General features: G+C 40.7%; 1 protein-coding gene and 2 long non-coding RNA genes across 3 annotated transcripts in view; 2 read left to right on the forward strand and 1 right to left on the reverse strand.

The window, feature by feature from the left end:
* LOC148188672 (uncharacterized) overlaps window positions 1-22,819 on the reverse strand; it is a 99,375-nt gene that overhangs the window by 43,815 nt on the left and 32,741 nt on the right. The window lies entirely within an intron of this gene.
* On the forward strand, window positions 3,449-5,111 carry LOC148188673 (uncharacterized). The gene is made up of 2 exons (XR_015777331.1): window positions 3,449-4,007; window positions 4,348-5,111. It is a non-coding gene; the product is annotated as an uncharacterized LOC148188673 (long non-coding RNA).
* Window positions 6,995-11,432, forward strand: tmdd1 (transmembrane and death domain 1). Its single transcript, XM_042491074.2, has 5 exons — window positions 6,995-7,055; window positions 7,445-7,636; window positions 8,652-8,771; window positions 9,603-9,755; window positions 11,182-11,432. Exons 1-5 carry the CDS (start codon window positions 6,995-6,997, stop codon window positions 11,430-11,432), a joined length of 777 nt encoding a protein of 258 aa, XP_042347008.2.

Here is a 22,819-nt window from a genome sequence, read left to right on the forward strand (position 1 = left end):
AAAATGGTTTGGTTTAAAATAATTACGGTTATTACTAAGGTCATGTAACGTTATGTGACATACGTCATTTTACACAAGTCCCTCGTGTAGCATGCTACACATACTAGCACACTACACTGTATAAATCCATTGACTTTTGGTTTTCACACGGAAAAAGTACAGTGGGCTCTGGGTTGAAAGTCCAGAGTTTGTTTGGCCCATCCACCACTGATCCAGCCTGTCATATACAAGCTCTCTCACACTTCATACTGTCTGATGCCAGTGCCCACTGACAAAGCGGCGGTTTTTGATGAGCTGGGAGAGAGAACGGGGTGGACACACACTTGCACTTACATGCATGCATAGCCCGATTGGCTTACGACAACAAACCTCAGAGAAACTGGGATAACAACACACACAGAGGTAGTGTGACTTCATTCTCTGCTCAGAACGCCATTACAAAAACTTGAAATAGAAATTTTCATTTATTTTATTTAACTCCTATTCAACCAGGACTAGTCCCATTAGGGTTCAAAATATATTTTTCAAAAAGTCCTGGCAAAGACAGCAGCATGGCAAATTTCACGTAAAATAGCAAACAGACTAAGAAAACAACAGCACAAGTTAAAACAAACAGCTTAAATAATAATTAACACACAAGCAATAAGCAAAATCTGCAATAATAATATCATTCTGGCATACAGTCGTCCAGCCATCTGTGGAAGGTCACAGCGATGACCCTCCTTCACACTAACATGTGCCATCACAGGTTTTCTCCAAATGTGAATTCTGTGTTGAAGCTCAAATTCCTCACATGTGTGACGTGTTTCAACGGAGCCTTCACTCTGTCCTGCCTCCAGGGAGTGTGGCGCTGAAACACAGCACCTCTTCATTCAACGAATCTCCCCGTCTAAGGGTCAAAGCTCTCACAGTCATCTCTCTAAATGACTGTGTTTCTGAACCAGCAGTCTGGCTAGATCATTCAAGGAAAAGATGGAGGTTTGCTTTTTAGAAACGTAAGGACTGAATGCACTTTTGAACAACGTGTCAACTCTGAGGTGTGTCTCCTACTGGGACAAAAATACATGTTTAAACTCAAAGGAACAGCCATTTTAAATTATTTTACTCTTAACAATAAAACCTTCTGGGCTAACCCAACTTTAAAGCAAACAGAGAGACACTGAAGAGATCATTTTCCATAAAGCCTGATGGATATTAAGTGCATAAAACACATAAAACTGCAATTATGCAAAACCAGATCTGATCTGAAGCGCAGCTATAAACCAGCAGCAATCAAACCTTCTCAGCAGAGCTTGTTAAACACACACTTTGTGGACTGCTTGTTGTCATTCAGCGCTTGATGTTCACTTTTTTTAATATTGTTTTAGTAATATCAATAAAAAAAATGTTGTAAACACGATGCTTTTTTGTGGAAAGGTGCTGCTGTTTAACACCAGGGTTTTTGATCTTATCTGAGGCAGCTCCCTAAAAACAGCACACACCTTTGTCAGAGACTTCAAGGAGACATCAGTTGATGCATTTGATGCACACTGATACGAGCTGCCGGTGTGGTAAATCCTTGCTGCAAAAAGAAAGTTATCATGTGTTTATCTGTATATACGTTTTAAGCAAAGCACATGGCTGTATTACTGAACAAGCCTACCAGGCACAGGCCCAGGCCCTCACTGGCCTTCACCTGCAAAATGTCACTCAAATTAACACAAATCCACTAGGAGGAGACTATAAAAGACCAAAGAGCTGCAAAGTAACTGCAAATAGAGAAAAAAATAACTACAAATGGGGGGAAAGTTCAAAATGACCAAATAGGAAACAAAACCACAAAAAAAGCACAACAGCTACAAAGAGATGCAAAATCTGCAGCATCAGCCAAACACATGAATGGGTGGCACCACTTGAGAATCTTTTGTGTGCACATTAAGTGCGACAAAACGGCATCAGGTTGAAATGCTGCCAGTAACAACGTAATGTCAGGAGCACAAAGGTACCTATAAGGGGCAGGAGGGGCAAACAAACCCCAGACTTTCATGTGGGAGTCTGGTGTTTGTTTCCTGTCTGAATGCAATGGGTTTTTTCTATACCTTACTATATGCCTTTTTTTTGCCTAATCCCAACCATCCGTGCCTGCATGTGCTTTTTGTTAACACCCTGACGTTGGTAACCATGTGCTTTTGTGTCTAAACATAACCTCATGCCTTTTTTAAAAAAAAAAAAAAACTTATAACAACTTATTTATTACATTTGAAAATGAAACCAAGCAATACATGAAAACTATTTTTTTTAGTCTTCTGGCTTTGTATATGTTTACTGTCCCCTGGCATTTTGTTTGTTTTATTGTAATTATTTGGTACCATTTTGTGTTTCGCACTCAATGAGAGTGGGCTGCAGCCAAATCAGCGGTCCAAGAGCATTAGCGCCCCTAGTGGTGGTAACCAGTGGTCTGTGCACATAAAGTATGGACTTCGTAGCGGCCGTGTAGCACAATCTCTGTGTAAAAAGGGCTAAAGAGGCACAAAACAACAACAAAAAAAGGTGCAAAACCATCACAATGTTTGTGTGTTTTGCTCCTATGTAGGCGAGGTGGTGGGGCCTTTTACATATCTGTGCCCAGGGGCCCATTGTTTCATCCGCCCATGGCAAAGCAACAGTATCGGCCAGAATAGAAAAAAAATGCGCTGCCTCTGTGTGGTTAGTAAGCCAGACACAGGGCTGCCTGCGAGCAGAGTGTTTTTAGAGACTCGTTTTTCAGCTGTCACCTTCCAGAGGTCCAAAAGATTACCCCGAACAAGTCACACTGTCCAGAGCTATCTGGCCCACACAGAACACAGAGGTAAAGCACTGTCTGTCTCCAGAGAACAACAGCTCATAACTCAAAGATATTGGTGTCCTTGTCAGTAAAATCACATATAAAGAAGATTGGGCTCGAATGAATGTGCTCTCGGGAGAAATATCTTGTCAGGTGAGGCATGCTGCAGCTCTCTACTTCAGGAATGTGTGGGCGCTGTTCCTCCTCACCCACCCATCCCCCCCTCCACCTTAACCCTGCCATTGTGAGGGGAAGGAATGCTTTTCAAAAAGTCGGTCCTTTCACATTAAGGGATGTCGGGTGTCGCCCCATTTTTCATTTAAGGCTGAAAGGAGGAGATATGCTTGCGGCTAGACAACAGAGCTGCAAAGTTGCTTGTTAATAAAATGTATTTATGAAGGTATTTGGGTCTGCCAGGAAATGACTGCAGAGATGTCAATTTTTGAGTTATTTTGCTAATATATTACAATGTGGATGATAGTGATTTTAGGGCTGAATGATGCTCATGAGCTATTTAACTAACTGCATATTTCTTTCTTCTTGCCACAGTTGCAAATATTTTCATGAAAATGGGTTTGAAGGGCTTGTGAAATGCTTTAGAGATGCTCCGGTCTAATGAAGAATGTGGTTTACTCTGGAGAGCGAGGCAAAAAAGGAGCAAATTACAGCTGAGGCTCATCAAATAATGAGCGCGAGGCCCTTATTAGATGAATATTACATGAAACTCCTTTATTTCATTTGTAAGTTTATGCCTTCCTTGGAGTTTTTCTTTCAACGCCTTTGAAGTGGATAAGATGTTGTGTCTGTTATGTTAATAAGAGATTTTTTTTAAAATGATGATGATTTTGTTAAAACTGTTGTATGGTCACAGCACTTCTGGGAATACTACCTTTACTTTGATTCCAATTTTGTGTTTATTTGTTCTTAATCTTTGGCGTTAAACCTCTCCACATGGAAGGGTGTGGTGTTTTTTTATTGCTTAAAAAAAAAAAAAAAAAAAGGTGGTCCCTCTCAGGTGCTTGCATCTCATTGGTCGGTGCCGTCCTCTAAAAAACACCAATACCTGAATCAGGTGGAGAAAAAAGCCAGAGAGAAGACAGATAGCACAGCTGAACCTTCAGCACCTGCTGAAGGCTGCTTTGAGCAATTTTTGTTGTTTGATTTGCATTCACAGAGGCGCAGGGGAACTAAAGGAGCAAATAAGGTGAGTAATGCATTTTAAGCGAGGTAAGGCATTCATCTATGCAGGAAAAAAAGCAAAAAGTCTAATCTTGAAAATGCTTCAGACAGTAGATTTGTCTAGAGCTACAAGTATAACTAATAACGCTGTTACAAAAGTACCTGTGGTGAATTTATTAAAGTGATAAGATCACCTGGAGAAATCACATGCTTGGAAGCATTTGTATTAAGATTTGGGAGGACCAGGAGTTTTTTGGGTGTAGGAGGGAAGCATTTATGTGAGAAGGTGCGTGTAAAAGAGGGAGAAGTATGACTATCAGGGAGTTTCAGGTGTGAGGAGTGAGCGATGTGTTGTGTTTCCCCAGGAGCGGGACTCTGAGGCTGACAGATAGCGAGGCTGGCCGGGGTGTCTGGTGGCAGTCGGGGGGCTGTGGCGGGGTGTTGCATCACTGATGAGTCATTCACAGTCATTCAGCTCAGGCCTGTGATAACGTGCCAGAGCTCAGGATTTCAACAGCAGCCTGGAGCCCCAAAGCGGGGCAGGCCTGGTCTCGCTCAGGCTCAAAACTTAAACTCAAGAAAAAGGGAGAGGCCAACATCCAATCCCTGCTGCACTCAGTGCCACCCCCTCAACCTCAGAGGCTTCCTCATAAATCACACAGTCCCCAGTCACCAGGGTCGACCTCCACCCGGCCTCCAGCCCAACATTAAAAATCATCACTTTGGGAAAACTGTAATGACTCTTAGATTGAAAATGAAGGCTGTTTTTTGAATTTTTGTGTCTTGTATTTCAGACAGTTTCTGCAAGAATATTCCATGTGTTCTATCCTTCATTCCACCGGAGTCTGTATCTGTATTCAACAGATTTCAGTGGTGTGAAGTGTAAGAGACATGGGGATACGGCTTCACAAGCTCACATTACCGGGAGGCGATTCAAAAGTTGAAGAACCAACTCAATTTGTTCCATTTTAACAGCATGTTTTCTTCAAGGTCACACTATTTGTGCTCAATAATACTGTATATTTAATGTATTTTCCTGCAATGTATAGCATGAAATATGTAATGCATGTCTTTTCATCAATAACATACAATGTGCAACTCAGTTACATAAATAAATATCCTGACCTTGTGCCCAGTTTCTTTCTTTTAACATCTCAAACATTTCAGAGCCATTACACCACCCACACCCAACTTTCGGTGGTTGTCAGCCCCAGAGCATGATTTTTTTTCATTAGCCAACATGGAGAATTTGAGACTCAGCCCACACAAACAACCTTTACTGTTTGGCAAATGAAGCTTATTAACAATTTAAAACATGCCCTCACTGTAGCCCACACAATAATGTCATTAAACATGATTCTCCCTGCTAGAGAGATGCATCTCAAGTACTCGCAGCTCACATAAAAAGCAGAGATTAGCATAATGCTGTTTTACTTTTACATACCTCTGTGTTTCATTTTATACCCCACAGTATGTGCATTACCCACTTTGCAATGCAAGAAAACAGACTCCTTTATAGGGTTAGTAGTTTTTGTGAAGCTACCTGCAGAGTATTTCAACCAGACCTAAAACAGAGCAATGTATCCAATCCACTCTCACAATACTGACATCATCACATTACTTCAACTTTGTAATGTTTGTATGTATGTATGTATGTATGTATGTATGTATGTATGTATGTATGTAACTAGAAACGGAATAAACAGACTAAACAAGCAGTTTAAATTATTGTCGGATTTGAACTTTAGATCATTTCTGGACATTTTATTGGCTTGACAATCACTTTACTAATTAAGAATGACAGGCACGGGTAGGTTGGTGGGAAGTAAATGATTTATATACATATGTATGTACATGTATGCATATGTGCATGTATATATATGTAAGTGTATGGATATGTGTATGTATGTTTGTGTAACTCTATGTATACATGTTAGAGATAAAGTTCACAAATTAACTGATTAGCTGAGAAGAGGTAAGAATTAGTTGATACTTCCTCCTACTCCTTTTTCGAACATGTAAGATGCAGTTTCTTATTGCTTTTTTGAATCTATTCATTGATTATAGGTAATTTAATTTCGACCTATCTATCTGAGAATGGTTGATTAATCAGTAAGAAAAAGAATCACTGAAGCCCTCCAGTAAAATCTCCAAAAAATTCTGATGCATCTCCGATCTATGGATGGATGCAGCAAGTGTCACTCAAATTAACACATAGTGTCTAAAAGGAGACTAAAAATGACCACAAACACATGCACAGGAACTTCAAGAAGACATAAAATTACCTCAAAGAAACACAAACCCTTAATTTTAAAGGACATGTAAACCATTTCTGATGTACATGAAAATGCTAAAACTACTCTTCCATAACTGATCTGTATTCAAAGCACATGACAATGGTTATAGGCAACTGTGACAAATGTATACATCTATTTGTTTGTATGAATATGTGTGTGAGTACTTATGTTTGCATTTTGATTTATGCACTGTTTGCTTATGCATGTCTAAAATGTATGCATATATGTATATGTATGTACACTTTCATTTTAGTTTTTTTATAATTTGTCTTTCAGATTATCTGGCAGTGGTTGGAGGTAAAACATGCAAGCTTTTATATTTTGATATGTCAGGCTGATTGTACTGCAATCGCTTTGTTGTTGAAAAAGAGTCAAATAAAATAAGAAATACACAAACCCACATAAAGATGTATAACAAAGACGTGCAAAACCACCACAGCCACTTGTGTGCCTTGCTTCTGAGTGGGAGAGGTTGGAGGGGCCCTTTACTGTGCCCAGGGGCCATGTTCTTGTAATCCACCCATGCTCCTATCACTTACAGATCATAAGGAAAGTAATGCAAACTAACATATTCACAATACTGTTTTAGGTGATTGGCTGTTCCTCATACAGTTGTATTGTTTCAAATTCAGCACATTCTATTCTGGTAAGTTTTCAAAACTAAACTTCACAGTTTGTCAGCTGCATCTACTGATTCTGTACAACTTCAGCTAACATGAAAGTCTGGATATTCTTCCTCTTTCTCCTTCTGAGTTCAACACTCGGAGAGGACACAGGTGAGAGCACATGCTCCTACAGCAGGTGCAGTTACATCAGCAGACAGAGTGTTGTAAGATTTGAACTAAAGAAACTCACAGCGAGACTGAATTTGCTGATTGCTCTGTTCTCTGTTGTGAAATGTTGATTATTCGGTTTCTATTCTGAGCAGCTGAGGAGGGCTTTATGACAGTTTCACGCCACGCAAGCAGCACTCGCTAATTGAAAGCACAAGCGTGCTGCAGAAATGTTGTGAAGTGTCAGCAGCACGCTTCATTAACTGGAATTTACAGTTTACTGTGTGGTCATGCTTTCATGTTGTTCAAGCTTTGGTCCACTTGTCTTTTTGCTAAACCGGTGTTCTTTAGAGGTATTACGTCTTATTGTAATTAGTGTGTGTTATGTTTAGTGGCAGAGGACATCGGTGTGCATCAGCTGGAGCGCTTAGTGGAGCTGCTGACGTCTACGGAGTGTGAGGACCTTCTGTTCGCCCTCTCTCACCCAGAGGAGAACATCTTCCAGCACCTTGAGCGCCTCTCACCAGAAAAAAATCAACTAAATCTTAAGCCTCGACCCAAGAGAGACACCTCTTCTGCTGCAGGTTAGTGCATCATCATGACCATGGGAATCATAGGCGGGAATGAAGAGTACCAAACTATTATAGTGAAGTAAAAGTACATGACTACAGAGAATTCTAACCGCACCAGCAAACTCTTTTGACCAAACAACAGTAAATTCCTTTCCTATAGATGGATATTTGTACACTGTGCATGTGAATTGCAAATAAACAGCCTGGTTCACAGTTCGGCCTGAAAAGATTTAACTAGAAAGAAAAGAACAAAACTCAGATAATCACCAAAAAATGACAAACAGCATGCATTATTAGTGCTACATAAAGTAAATAACACAAAAAAACATCACCAACACAAGATGTAACCCCAATATAAATTCGTTTGCAGCCAACAAACGCTATGATTAAAGCTGAAAAGAGCCTGCACATTGCAATGTGCAACACACACGTTTTGTTGTTGCACCGACTTTTCTGAGGGTCAGTCTGAGTTTTGTTCATCACAAATTTTTTTTACCAATCCCAAATAATAATGCTAGTCTTAAAGGGACACTTTACCAGTTTATTAATTAACCAGCTCAAATCAGCCAGGGCGGATCCTTGCTGGCTCTTGAGCTGTTGTTTTAACTACAGAGTGTACTTTCATGATTTCATAAATCTAAAGACTCAAAGAATATAGTTAAATCAAGGGAGAAACCACACGCCGACTTTCTCTCTCTCTCTTAGACAAGGTGCCTGGAGAAGCCAGGGATCGAACTGTTGAAAAAAAGTCGGTCATTTAAATGTACTTAAAGTTTTTACGTAGATGAAAATAACTTTGGAAAATATACTTGATTTGTGTAACTCAGACGCCTCACATTGGCTTCGGCAGCAAATGTGAACCTTATTTAAGAGTTTTATGCTATTGGCTGTAATAACGTAGAAATGAAGTCCACCCTGAGACCTGTCTGTTTCTCAAACGTCCAGCTCAGCTCGGGGAGTTTCTGGCAGCAAGCTGGCTGTCAGAGACCTGCCTGTCTGAGACGGCCATATGTTTTGTGTTTACTAGATGGTGAGGCTCAGTGTCGGACGGCCCTGACAGACTGGCTGCTGAGGTACGGCGAGCAGACCTACTACGACAGGCTTTCTCGCGCCTTGCAGCACATCGGCAGGACGGACATTGCCATTGGTGAGAAAGAAATGGAGACGGAAAGAAAACACTCCTCAAGTACTGAATACTTTCTTTTGAAACAGAATAGTTCTGTGTGGTGCCACTAAGGTAATGGGTTTCAAATTAAAATAGTTTCAATGTGCTGTACTGTCTCAGCACGTCCCTCGACAAAAAGAAATTGGAACAAAGCCTCATTTGGGTACATGTCGGTGTATTTTCAAAACTGGTTTATTTCGGTCAAGAAGGCCTCCTCAAGACTTTAACAACAGCGCGTAATTGCTTCATTACTTTGAGATTTGTTTTAATTGGAACTTCAAAAGTGGCATATTTTGCATACTGCCAGTCTCTGGCATGTGTTGCAGTCCAGTGTGCACACAACTCCACAGCCGAGTGGCGTTGGATAGAAGGAGGTGTAAATGATCTGACAGAGGACTCAGTGGAGCTGACACCAGCCACAGAACAAACCATCTGCTCCTTTCATCAGCAGCTTTGGGGGAAAAAAAGAAGAGGACAAGGAGAGGATGGGAAGAGATGAGTTATAAGACATGAGGGGGGGCAGTGGTGGCTTTGATGGAAAAAGACTGTGTAGATGCAGAATGCAGCAATTATCGTACACTTGATTGCAGTTGTGAAGAGATCTACTCATACGTAGGAACTTGAGAGGTTCATTCTGTTTTATTCTGAACTGAAGGACAGCAGTTGTTCTCCTGCCAGAGCTAATTATGTTCAGGGTGAGAAAACAACAATTAAATTCAAATGTACAATCCTTTATAGGATGAGACACGGTGAGCATCTGAAGTGACAATCGGATTATTGGCCCTGTGCTTGTGTTTTGTTGTTTTTTTACAGAAGTGGGGAAGAACATCAACCAGGACAAACTCTTGAGCCTGAAACGCTACGTTGAAGACTATCACAAATATGTCACTTCCTTAAACTCCCCACCGCTACAATCACACACAAAAGACCAACAGCATGAAAAACAGAGGGTCAGAAAAAGAAAAGGTAATTTATCCTTAAGCTTGAAAGAGTCGCATTAGTTTAGCACAGTGATGTGATCTCATCCCTACTTATCATACTTTGCCACTTGGGCAGAAGCCCCCAGTGTTACGAAAATGATGCCGGAGGCCACCTTTAGTATTTAATCTTGACACAGAAGGGGTTATTGATAGGAGGGGGTTGGCAATTAGGATCGAGCAACAAAACTATTTGGTTATGGTTAGAAAAAGTTCTTGGATGTCACAAAAAAAATCCAGGTTTAAGTGGCATGAACGCAGCCGTGAGAAAAGGGTGAGGGTTAGATTTAGTCAAGAAAACTACTTGATTATTTTTACAAAAAATGTTGCGTATGTCACTAAAAGAAAACGTCTGAGTGGTACAAATGCAGCAGTAAGAAGGGGTCAGCAGATACAACAAAACTACCTTGTCATAGTTTGGAAATGATCATGAATGTCACTAAAAATGGCTGTAAAAAAACAGCTTTGAGTGGCACAAAAGCAGTTGGAAAGGCAGTGATGTGTCACTAAAAAGCACCAAGCTTTGGTTGGCACAAACGCGGCAGTAAAAGAGGGTCAGGGGTTAGGTTTAAGCAACAAAACTACTTGGTTATGATTGAAAAATGATTGCGTATGTCCCTAAAAAGCACAATGAGTGGCACGAACACGGCTGGAAAAGCAGCACTGTGTTGCTTAAAAGTGCCTGACTTTGAGTGGCACAAATGCCAAAACTGATGTTGTTGTTTGTTGGTCTTGAAAACTGTTTTCTGGTGTTGTTTGGTTCTGTGTAAAAAAGGAGGGCCGGTAAAAAGGGGAGACTTCGTTGTGGCCCTATAGCATAACCTCTGTCGTGAGAGGTGGTGCAAAATATCAAAATAGCATTTTCACAGTCTTTTTTTGCTTAAACTGTGCAGAAAAAAATAGGCGAGACAACCATACTATAGATGTGCTGCAGCTGAGCAGCAGCCGAGCTGCACCTGAGCAGCACTGCTCAAACGAGCAGCATGACCACACTGGGCACACTACAAAATATAGTTAGTGAGAACTGAGTCTTAAAATATCTAAGCCCAAAAATCTCCGGCTATTGACGTCAAGAGGAGATTTTTGGGTTATCCCTCTGGAGACTGTCTAAATGACAAATGATTTAATGTTACACTGAACCCTGAATCTATTAAATGCTTAGATGAGATACCGGATTAGATTGGGTGGCCGTGGGCACGCTTCCAACTCATTACCTCTCAACATCAACACTCTCACTATACAAGGAGTATTTCCCTGGATACCTAAAAATTCAAAAATGTAATTATCACCTGTCCAATTTTTTTTTTTTTTTTTTTTTAAGTCTGTCACATGTTTCATTCATGTAAAAACTTGACAGAAATGCTCCCACAGTCCTTTGAGATGATAAGTGTATCTGTCCTGTATGTGTTTGTTAGTCAGGGATCTTACGTGGCGTGACATGGATCTGATTGTGGAGCGGGCCCCTGTCGCTCAGTACCAGAAGGGGCCTTTGGGTGTAGTTCAACCCCTTTGGTATGGCATGCTCCTGGGTTTCGGAGGTACCTTGCTCGTAGGCATTTCCATACTTCACATCATCTTATACATCTCCCAGAGGAAGCAGCAGAGGCGTCACCCCAGGGCCCCCGGGAGTAAGCTTATGGTTGGAGATGTTATGTTGGAAATTTAATGAAAAAATAAAGTCAGTATCACGCCCATCACTTAATACATCAGTTATACAAAAATAAACGCAAAATACATCATTTTGACCTCTATTTGTTTTTCAAATACATATTTTTATGGAATATTTAAAATTCCCAAATCTTCCAATGTCTTTGTCCACAACAATCAGCCGAGCCAACGCAGACACTCAGTATCGATTCCACCACACCACAACTAATTATGACAAATATGACAAGAATGATGCCGTTTCAGATAAAGTAATTATCCATGCTGTGTATTGCGAGACTGGTAAGCATTATTGTCTTGCCAGTGGGTAGATGACTAGTGGTGTGACAGATGCGCTGGAACCCAGCCCTCACACCAAAGGTTGTTCCGGTGTTACTGTGATAGTGATGCCACTTTCCATTTCCCCTCCAAGTGACGGCAACGTGCCCGTCTGGCATCGAAGAACAACTAATTATCCAGCCTGGCGCCTGCTTCCCCCGGAGCCTGCCGATACCTCCACAGGCAATCCAAAAAGACTAATAACAATGACAATGCTAGCAGACAATGGAGCACTCTTGGTCGCAATGGCAGCTTCTGGTGGGTGACAGAAGCCAAATAGAAAACACAGAGCTATATATTTTTTTTGAGCGTGTGAAGTAGCGAGGATTGTTAGCAAGCTGAAATAATTTGATACGTGAGATGTTTCAGCGAAGTGGGTCCAGAAACTGGCATCAGAAACCAAACTGAATACAAATGTCCATATAAGAAGATTCAAATTAACTCTACCATGTGCAGGCTTTAATTAAGAAAATCATTTGCTCACAACGAGGCTATTTTCACATTCTCTGCTGAGTATGTTTCATAATAGCAAGATGAAAAACATGCTTGTGGCACGGGGGTACTTTCTAGCTTCTTGTTCCCCGTTTCTTATGTATCCCTACTTTCTTCTTTGTAATTGAACTAATTACTTCATTATACAAATCTGGCCTAATGTGCTTCAGGAGGCAGGCAGCTTGGATTAACAGTGGCACTAAGCAGCAATTACAGAAAATTAGTTCATAAATCAACATTTAAACAAATTACAGTGCCAAGCAGAGGTGTATGAGCAGCGCACTAAAAGGCCAAAAGGCCATCATGGATGTGCAGTTTGACATATTACCTAAATAATCAGACACATATTGCATGTTCATTTTTACACTAAAGGTTCCATGTTGGTTTTTTTTTTAATCATAAAGTAGCTACAGGTGAAAATAAATATTGTTAAATAACAAAACATTCAGTCAACAGTATGAAGCGATGTCACAACAACACGACCTACACCAAATCACAATGCTGGTTTACAATAAGGGACGCACCTGTGAGATTATATATATACTGATCATTAAAATGACAATTTTGTTAATAACAGGTACCAATGTTTTTTTGTTGGTGGTGTTTATTTTGTTTTTGTTGTGAATTATTCCCCCTTCTGAGCATCCTGTTTGACATTAACTTCTGGCTTCTGGTCGCATACAGAAAACAAAATAGCGCAAAGCAAAACACTGATTCAATGAGATAATTCATAATGGAAAGGCAAGCCCCTTTTACGTAGGAGAGGCCCCATATGAGGGATTTCTGGGAGGTGATAGTCCACAATTGCACAGAGGAATTGTAAATTCAAAACTTCCAGATGATACACTCAACTTCTGTAGTTATGCGATGCAGTAACACCTCTTAAAGCGCCTGCTGCATCATGCCCGGGGGAGCCACTTCCTACTGACAAGCGTACAGCCATAGCATCATGTGACCTTTCAAAGCAAAAAAGCGTTTGCAGCTAAAAAAAATATGGTTTTTTCAAGTCACCTGAAATACCACCTCATGCAAGCCTATAAAGCGAAAAATGGGAATTTTTTCGAAATTGAGGTGTTTCCATTAGACGAATTTTATATTTCAATTTGCGCAATTTGAGGCTCAATGGAAACCGGCCCTGTGAGAACACAGATGCTGATGACTCAAAATCACTGACCAATCAGAACAAGTACATTTTTTTCTGGAGGGGAGCTTACAGACTCTAAAACAGAGCGTTTCAGCCCAACAGTGAATATTTATCAGCATATTCAGGAAGATAGTATAAGAAAAACAAAGTGTTTTTGAACATTAAAAATATAAACATGTTTTTATAGAAACACAAAATACATGAACCTAAAAATGAGCCTAATATGGGACCTTTAATGTTATAATAAGTGCTCTTTTTGAATTGGTTATCTAATACATAAACTAATACAAACTACTTGATTTGAATTTTGACATGACGGCATGTAAAGCAAAACCTGTATTATGGTAATGACATTTTCTCACCATGTGTCTTAAGGACAGCACTGACAACACTGCGTTTCACCTTCATTACTGAGCTTCCCAGGTGGCACAGCAGAACTCCTCACAACAAAACTTCCTCTGTCCTTCACTTTTCCCCTGCTGGCTGTTAGGATCCCGCAGGTGCTGACTATGACAGGTTCACCTGCTGTGGGCTCACCTGTATTTCTGTAACCAGTGGAGAGGAAAGCCAGAGTACTGTATGCCTGAATGACTCACAGAAACAACATGCCACATGGGGCCTGCATCATGGTTGTGACACTCCTTAGCATAGCCAAGGTCCCGCCGTGGAGCTGCTCTTAGAGGATAAAGAAAACTATAAAACACTTCAAGCCTGTTGAGGCACACTGCATAACTTTAGAAATATAAAGCGCGCCATTTCATATTTCATAAAGCGGCGCCTGATCATGTGATTGTCTGCTACCCCGGTCCTTTAAGATGCATTTCATTTACAGGGTGCTGAAAACGAGCAGCCGAATAAGCCAACATTCATTTCAAGCCATTCTCATGCAAAAGGATGAAGCAATCACAAACGTCATGGATGAATAGAGAAAGAATCTGACATGAAATTGACATTTACAGGCAAGGCGAAGCCAACGTGTGAGGGTACAGTTTCCAGGCATATCCATTCTCATGTAAAGTAGGGCTTTTGCTTTTTTCAGTCCACTGGTTTTCTTTGGGTTATTTAATAGTTTGTGGAGCAGCAGCTTATCAAACTGGATTGTCTGAGGAGGCCACATCTGTCTCTTGTCATCGGCTCGGCACAGCATAAGGAGTCAAGTGTTTGTCTGGATGAAAATGTAGCTGGACGGGATGTGATGCGTGCCAAGGGGACGCTCAGACAGAGAGGCTGTGTCCTTGATGTGCTGAGGCTGAGCGCTCTGCACCAGGGGGCCTCTGGGGTGTGCTTAGTGTCACTAAAGGCTTTAACTTCCCCCTCCCTCCATTTGCATCTTCATTCATCTACAGGGCCACTGAGGTGCCGCAGTCCCCACTCAACCATCATTCTCCCTTTGCTCAATATATATGGATCACAGGAAACAAGATCACAACTCCAGCTCTTTTACAGTCATACTTTTTTTTTCTTCTTTAAATCGCCTCGGCTCCAGCTCTCACAACTTTGTCTTTCATAGTTTCCTTGGGGGGAATCTGAGACTTCTTCAAAGTTTTTGCAGCTGATCAGAGGAGAGCGGCTCCGCAGGTTTAGAGATAAAGCCACAGTGCCATCCTGTGGTCATTACAGGTCATTACAGCAGAGAATCAACATGACGAGAATGTGATTTTCCTATATTTATGTGGTTTTATGAGCACTTTTAAATGGCTGCAGTAAATCTGCGCGCTGTAATAGCCAAAAAATAATGTTAATTATGTATAACAGTGAGACACTGAGCAGTAAAAAATATTCAGAATATGAAAAGACCCATGATCACCTCTGCTATTATTCAAGTACTGGAAAATATTCATTACTTTTACATCAATATTTTCCAATCTTGCATGCACTGGATATTGTTTTTTATTGTTTTACCTCTAAAAGCAGCTGTGGGCAGTTAACACCATGAAGATCTGCAGTTGTTAAATGTGAGAGAGAGGTGAGTAGACGCTCATAATGTGGTGCAGTTAGACAGCTGTTTTTAGAGAGCGAGGCGCACTGAATCACCAAGCAGTGCTTTTGTCACAGAAATGGGAAAATGCTTCATAAGCCAAAACATTTTAAAAGGCCAAAGCTGTGGGTGTAATGTCTTGGGTACTTGCATGAATGTAGATGAACTACAAAAGAAAATTTTAATTGCAAATTTCTCTAAAATGTTTTTTAAAAAGTAATGTCTGGATTCTCCTGCATGGTTTAAAGCACATTGTGTTGAAATTTAAAGGTCTACATCAGGCCACTCCCCCCCCCAAAAAAAACAAACTGTGCAAGCAGCATATTACAACTCATACTTATGTTTACTGAAAGGTGGCACCTCTTAGTGGCCATAATGATTATGACGGAAGCAGAGACACAATGAGGGGAGGTATATTGTGTGTAATGCTGTATAAAGATGGAGGACGTCCCATTTGGGAACTGCAGGAATAAGTCCTAAAACCTGGAAATGAAATAAGTTAGCATTTCAGCACTCCTGGTTCCCTTGTCTTGAAGTTTACGGGTCTTTTGGATGTTTTTTTTTGTTAAATGCCTTTAATAAGGTCTGTGGTTGGCACAGGCTTAAGAGAATTTCTGATTTTTTTTCTACAACATCAATTACTGTAGTAAATACCCCACCACTGAATTTTGAAGTCTTTGGGGCTTTAAAAAAGCAGTGAATACTTAACACAGCATTACAGCCTCATTGTGGTGGCAACGTTAAAGTCATGCGACTGTCTAACATTAGCTTTGTACCCCGGGAAATTGCATTTACGCTTCTAAAAAGCCTTTCTAGAGCCAGTGTTTTAATGTTGGTTTTGGCCTATTATAGAAACAACATGGCAGACTCTGTATGTAGATATAAACGGCTTATTCTAAGATAACGAAAACACAATAATCTTTAATTTACAGTGATATGGAACTAATGAAAACCTTGTTATGAGTATGATATACCATTTCTGCCGATATATCCCCCTGAATTCCACACACTGAATGCTGAAACATTTAAATATTGCAATACAAACTGCAAAGAAACAGGTAATTAGAGACCGATCAATATCATATTTTATAATATCATGATACACTGCTCATAGACCAGGCAATAGGCTTCATGTCAATCTTCATGCACCAATGAATCTAATTTAGCTCTAATTTAAAAGAGTTAATAAATCACCACCGCAGTGAGATTCCCTCGATGAAAGGTGATTCATGATAGAGACGTAAACAAAAGCAGTAAAGGGCTTTGGATAACGGCTGCCTGGCTCGTCTGTTTATTGAGATAAAAGCAGAGATTTCTCCTGTGAGCTTCAGACAGGTGTGTTTCCTCTGCAGACAGAGGCACCCATGGGACAGCAGACAACGAGAGAGCAAATCAAAACCGGTCTGAACCACAGTTTTAGTGAAAAATGCTGCAATTCAAACCCCAAAGTTTTTTCTTTGCCATTGTTACCTTATTTTCAGTTTTTTAAGCCTTGTGTTTTGAGATTAATGAGTATCATGAGGAGAACTGTATGGAGCGCTCTCATGTAGAGCGCGCTGGAAAGCTCATTTGCAAATGTTTGCGTTAATGACTCTGATATATCTAAGCAGTTAAAGCAGAGGGCAATTTCCTTAATGCTTGTTTGGTTAATGGTTTCAGCCTGCTCTGTCTGACAGACATTTGTAGACACACAGACACGGCTCATCTTTGTCCCTATAGTCTTATTCAAGTGTCAGCTGAGCCACACATATGACAGCTCAATTCTTCGAGCCTGACTTTAATACAGTATGTCAGGAAGTGAAGCGAGACTGATGGCTGTTGTAGACTTTCCAAGCAGTCCTTCACTCTACACTGTATAAAAGTCTAAGAAGTTCTTCAAACAACCATGTCTGACTACTATTTTCTCGCTAACACACTACACCTGTCAACTGCATCACTGCACAGAAGGAAGCGTGCATCTACTACTGACTCGTCTAGCATCACTGAGCTTGCTAATGTTACAGCTCAGTCGAGGAGGACACCGTTAATGTTTACACAGCGTGCTGTCACGAGCACAAGCGTCTCATCCGTGAGCAGATTCACACTTTCACAGTGATGCTGTTAGCAGGGGAGGGGCCCATACAGCAAGCGCATTTCTCAGGTTTCTACCTCCGCTAACATGAACATGGATAATATGATTTAGTCTTGCTGCTCTTCGAGACTTTCAGAATGTCATCGGACTGAATGGACACAATTTTCTTCCAAAGTCGTCACACGTTGCCACTTTGCAGCGGACTTCCATGTCAATATATTACGCTACAGATATCCTTCTGCATCTGCTATTTATGTTCTGTGATGGAGCTACCGTGATGCCAACAAAAGTGCATGGTGGGATTACGCTGCATGTGGTTATGTTTAGGCAACAAGAGCACATGGCAACCAACGCTGGGACGTCAACAAAAGCACACGCTGGCATGAATGGTAAGGATTAGGCAAACGGGGCACACGACAAGGTGTAGGAAAAAACATTACATTCAGACAGGATGCAAACACCAGACTCCTGCATGAAAGTCCAGGGCTTGCTAGCTCCAGACCGCTCTACAGGGACCGTCAAGCTCCTTATATTAAATTGTTAGTGGCATTTCCACCTGACGCCATCCAGCAGGTCATCATGCGGGCAATACAGACTCTGTCGAGCCGCATTCTCAACTGACTCCACCTGTCCACTTATCAGCCTGCCAAGGAAGGTGCCATCCAGCTGTCCTAAGGCGTATAATTACACCAAATGGTTTTGTCAAGCCACATTTTCAGCTGACGCCATCCAGAGAAGTATCATTTAGACATGAAAGATGGCTTTTGGCATCGGGCTCTTATGCCAAAGTCACTGCAAAAGCGGCGGTATTTGATGACTTCAGAATGAGAACAGGTTGGAAAGGATCAAATGATGATGGTAAACAAGTCATTTCACAAAGGTTATGACGCTCAGAAAAATGTATGCACTGATCTGTTTGACAATGTGAGTCTACAGCACAAAGTCTTTTTGGGCCCATAGCTTCACTTGACAGACATGGTTGGTGTTGTTTCACTTTTGACCAACATGTAAAATTGGCCTCAACGCCCAATGCTGTTCCAATGGTCTTGGCGACATTAGATTTAAAAGAAGTCAGACATCCCTACAGCCAATATCTCCAACACTTGACAACTCACAGCAGAACAATCTAGATTGGTAAACAGTACTACAGGCAAGAGGAAAAATATGTATTTGTGATTTGAGACTGAACTGTCCCTTTAAACTGCAGCAAATCACAAGCTCTGTTTCACCATATTGCATCAAAGCCTTCCCTCTATTATGTCCTTCTCGGCCCATGTGTTTATCATGCAAGATTCTCAAAATTAATGAAGTAATTGTGCACAAGCTATCAAATTATGATTGTGTAATAACACTCACAACACCCCTGATGACATGTTGCAAAGCATCATGTGGCTTCCTCCCATGCTGTAGTGTTCTAATGAGTTCCCTTAGCGTTGCACCACACTGCGTTGTTTTGCATTGTCTTGTCTAATTTCCCCGCTGATACTGAACGGCTCAGTAAGGAGCTGGTATCTGTAGTCATCACACTGCGGTTTTTATCTAATAAGAAGAGAGGAGAGCAAACAGTACCTGCCGCTCAGTTTAATGAGTTGATGGGAGGATAAAACACCTCAGTGATGGCACTCACTTGCATATCTGTCCAACATGATAGCTGCAAATCCATCTTTGTGTCGATGGCATGTTCCGAAGGAAGGTCAAATTTGTTTATCTTTCTAAAGCTTTATCTTCTTGTGTCAGCTCTGGTTTATGACACTATTTATGAAATTCAAATTAATTCCTTCCTTCCTGTCCGACAAAACAAACGCATTAAAAATATAAAAATCTTGCAGCCTCAATTTCAAACAGTTTTTATCATTCAATAAAGGTCAATGCCTTTTGAAATAATTTACAGATTTAATCATTTTTAATGCAATAATGTCACTGTGAAATGAAAGAACTCATTACATTTACAAGTTGCAAAGGAGAAAAACAAAAATGGCGTGCAGGTTGAGCAGCATTTTTCATCAGACATGGGGTTGTGGCTTAATTTAACTATAAATAATTAACCATCCTCCAGTCAGAGACGCAGACTCAATAATTTTATGCCTTAATTAATCACCAGAGAATGTTCCATTGTTGGTGCATTTAATTGCTGTTGAACTACTGGAATGAGACAATGCGCTACATTAATTAATACCAGCTATCAGTGGTCAGATTTGCCCTCAGCAACTTTGTAAACAAACCCTGTCCAAAGACAATTTGCTGACATTGCACAATCAAGATTTATGATTCCCTGGCTGCAAACCGGTTTGTTAATTAAGCAGAATAGATCCCCCAAACATGGGCCTATGTAATGCATATGCAAAGCACCAACTGCTATCGCTTGATCAATGTCAAACAGTCATTATTTGAATTTCCAGAAATGGCTTCGGTTGCTCCGTCATTCCCTCAGACGGCCCCTTAAAGTCCATTTAAGCAAGTCTTTTAATAAAATTTTGTCTCCCTGGCTCGTTATTAAAGCTCTCCAAATTTAAATCTTGATTCTGAAAAGGTCAGAGCTGAATATTTTCTCAGGGAAGGCTCTTCATAAAAGCAGGCGAGCGCTAAATGACAAGGTCCCATGACTGAAAAGGAGATACCCTCTGACACTATGCAATTAGTTTCAATAGTATGAAACCACTGGGCGTGTAAACAAATTTAATACATAAATCTCACCGTCTCACATTTCTAAAAGGGACCTTGTTAATTAAACTATCATGGTCAATGAATGTGCAAAGGGTGTAAAATTAATTTTTATGTGAACTTGCAATTACAGGGATTGAGAAGCTAGTTCATTGTAACAGTATCTCGTTTGAAAAAGGATTTAGCTCCAAGCATTTCATGATTCAGTGTAATCGTCATTTGACCTCCAGAAATAATAGGGATTTTTTTTCTACCTATAGCTTTACTGATAAAGGGCAATTATATGGCACAATATCAAAAAGGTCAAATTAAAAAGCCCTATAGTAATACACCACAACTCTGAATGTAATGAGGAAAGGGAGAGATTAAAAAAAAGACCTAACAGTAACAAAGAGATGACCGTTTAACATTAGGTGGATGTTTTTCTAATGTGAGCGGGCATTTTTAAGGGTATTAAATCAATCTCTGAAAAGCACCCTCACCAAGGCACTGCAACCCCACAACAACAAAAGTGCTTTGCCACAATTCCACTCCTCCACTTAAATCTCTGAAAGCAGCAAAGTCATCTGAAGAAAATGTTAGCACTGTGTGTTTCTGCAAAATATGGACGTGATACGTACCTTTCATACGTGTCATATCAACCTTTCTGCTGCAGAGCACTGTTTGAGACCCAGAAATAACAAAATTGTTCAAAGATATTGCTACATTTCCTGCTGGGATAGTGCCATTAAAAGCAGTCGTGTTTTTACCGAACTATCCCAGCCTTTTCTGCTAGGATAGTGCCACGAGAAATTTGTTTTTTTGCAGAGATAACCCTGCCTCTCCAGCCAGGGTAGTGCCAATAAAAGCAGCTTTTTTACAGACATATCCCTGGGCTTCCTGTTGGGATAGTTTCTTAAAGAGCCTTAGATTTTTTTAGGTTAAGTTGCTTTTTCTGCAGGGAAAGTGCCCCGAGAAATGATTTTTTACAAAGACATACTCGCGTTTCCAGCCAGGGTAGTGCCAGAAGTAGTAGTTTTTTTTTTACAGAGACATTGTTTCGTTTTCTGTCAGGACAGTGCCAATAGTAATGGTTATTTGCTAACAAGACATTGCTTTGTTTCCAGCTGGGATTCTGCCACCACAAGCAAGTATTTTAAGCCAAAATGATCTTTTCCTTACCAAAACCAAGAGGCGTTTGTGCCTAACCACAGCGCTGCTGAAGTGTAAAAGCTTGAAGTTTCAACATATCCACTACATCATCTGTGGTTTGTAGAAATGTGCAATGCCAACATTTATTCTGGTAATCAGGCTGCTTAAAAGATGGATAGAGGCAGTGGCATGTATCCCACTTCCATACTACATGCTCACAGTGTACAGTCTGTGCTAAATACTAATTGCACTGGTGCACTGTTGTTGTTTTTATCAGTGAGTTTATGATGAAATTATACAGTGCATGTGCCACATTGCAATGTCAGAATGCCTCTGCCGATGAATTAAATGAAGACAAAGCTTATTTTCCTGCAGAACTGGGATGCAATATGTGGAAAAAAGTCAAGTTCTGTTTTTATAAACATTGAAATATTTAAAGACAAGTAAGCCAGGACAGAGTGGAATAACTGCCTGTAACCATGTGACAAATGATGGTCCAACTAATTCTTTCAATCTGATTATTTCCCTAATTCAAATTAATTTAATGAGACCCAAGCAGCAAAGGGCTTCTTCAGACAGTCTCAAAACAATGAGAAGAGAAAGAAAAAGGTTGAGCTGAAGAAGATGAAATTAAACACACACACACACACACAACACACACACACACACACACACAAACACACACAAACACACACAAACACACACACACACACACACACACACACGATGAGAGACTTTCCCAGAGCTCCAAATTAAAGCTGATGGCCATAGAAACCTTGTAATCACTTGTGGTGCCAATTTGCTGCAGAGAGCAAGGAGAGCAGAGGAGCAGATGTGTGCCAGAATACCTTAGGATGATTTCTTAATAGCTTCATAAATCCATTCATGCATCACGAGCATACCAACACCGCTGTCAGCCTGCTGCGCGGCTAGACACCACATGCCTTTAAGCACCTGCTACACAAACACCAGTTAGCTGGCCCACATATTCCTCTTTGTTACAGCCACTCTGCCGATGCAACTGCCAACAATTAGAAGTTATTTTGGTTGCTGCAGCTTTACTCTGCCTGATGGGAAATGATGGAGATCATGGTCCTTAATGGAGTTAGCAAGACAACAAAGTCATGAAAGTGCTGATGCCGTGCATTTCTCCTTTCATTTGTGTTTAGCCCTTCTCGGTGTCTTGCCTCCACAGGGACTTTGCCAGGCTGCTCAGCTGGCTATACCTCACAGCTGTGGCCGTGCACGCTCTCAGTTAATTACAGGACCACTTCTGTATGACTGCGCAGTCAGCAGGTTCACTCCGCAGTTATTGTGAGGGGTGGGCGAACTCACAGCCTCAGTTTCCCTCCTTATCTGCTCAGTGTCGACCTGTTATTGGGGGCTCTTGCACTGGTGTGTACCGCCCCCTGTCAGCAGAGTCAAGTACTGATTACTGATATATGTTTTAAACTTAATATTGCTTATATTTTGTACTTATATTGGTTAGATTTTAGCGTTGAATATTCATTATCTCTTACATTCATATTTTCAGGATGATGCTTTTTTTTAGCGTTATCATTATTACTAGTATGATTATCTTTGTTGCATTTA

The sequence above is a fragment of the Plectropomus leopardus genome, chromosome 9 (genome assembly GCF_026936395.1).
Source record: "Plectropomus leopardus strain MGB_pleo_1.0 chromosome 9, ASM2693639v1, whole genome shotgun sequence".
Lineage (NCBI taxonomy): Eukaryota > Metazoa > Chordata > Actinopteri > Perciformes > Serranidae > Plectropomus > Plectropomus leopardus.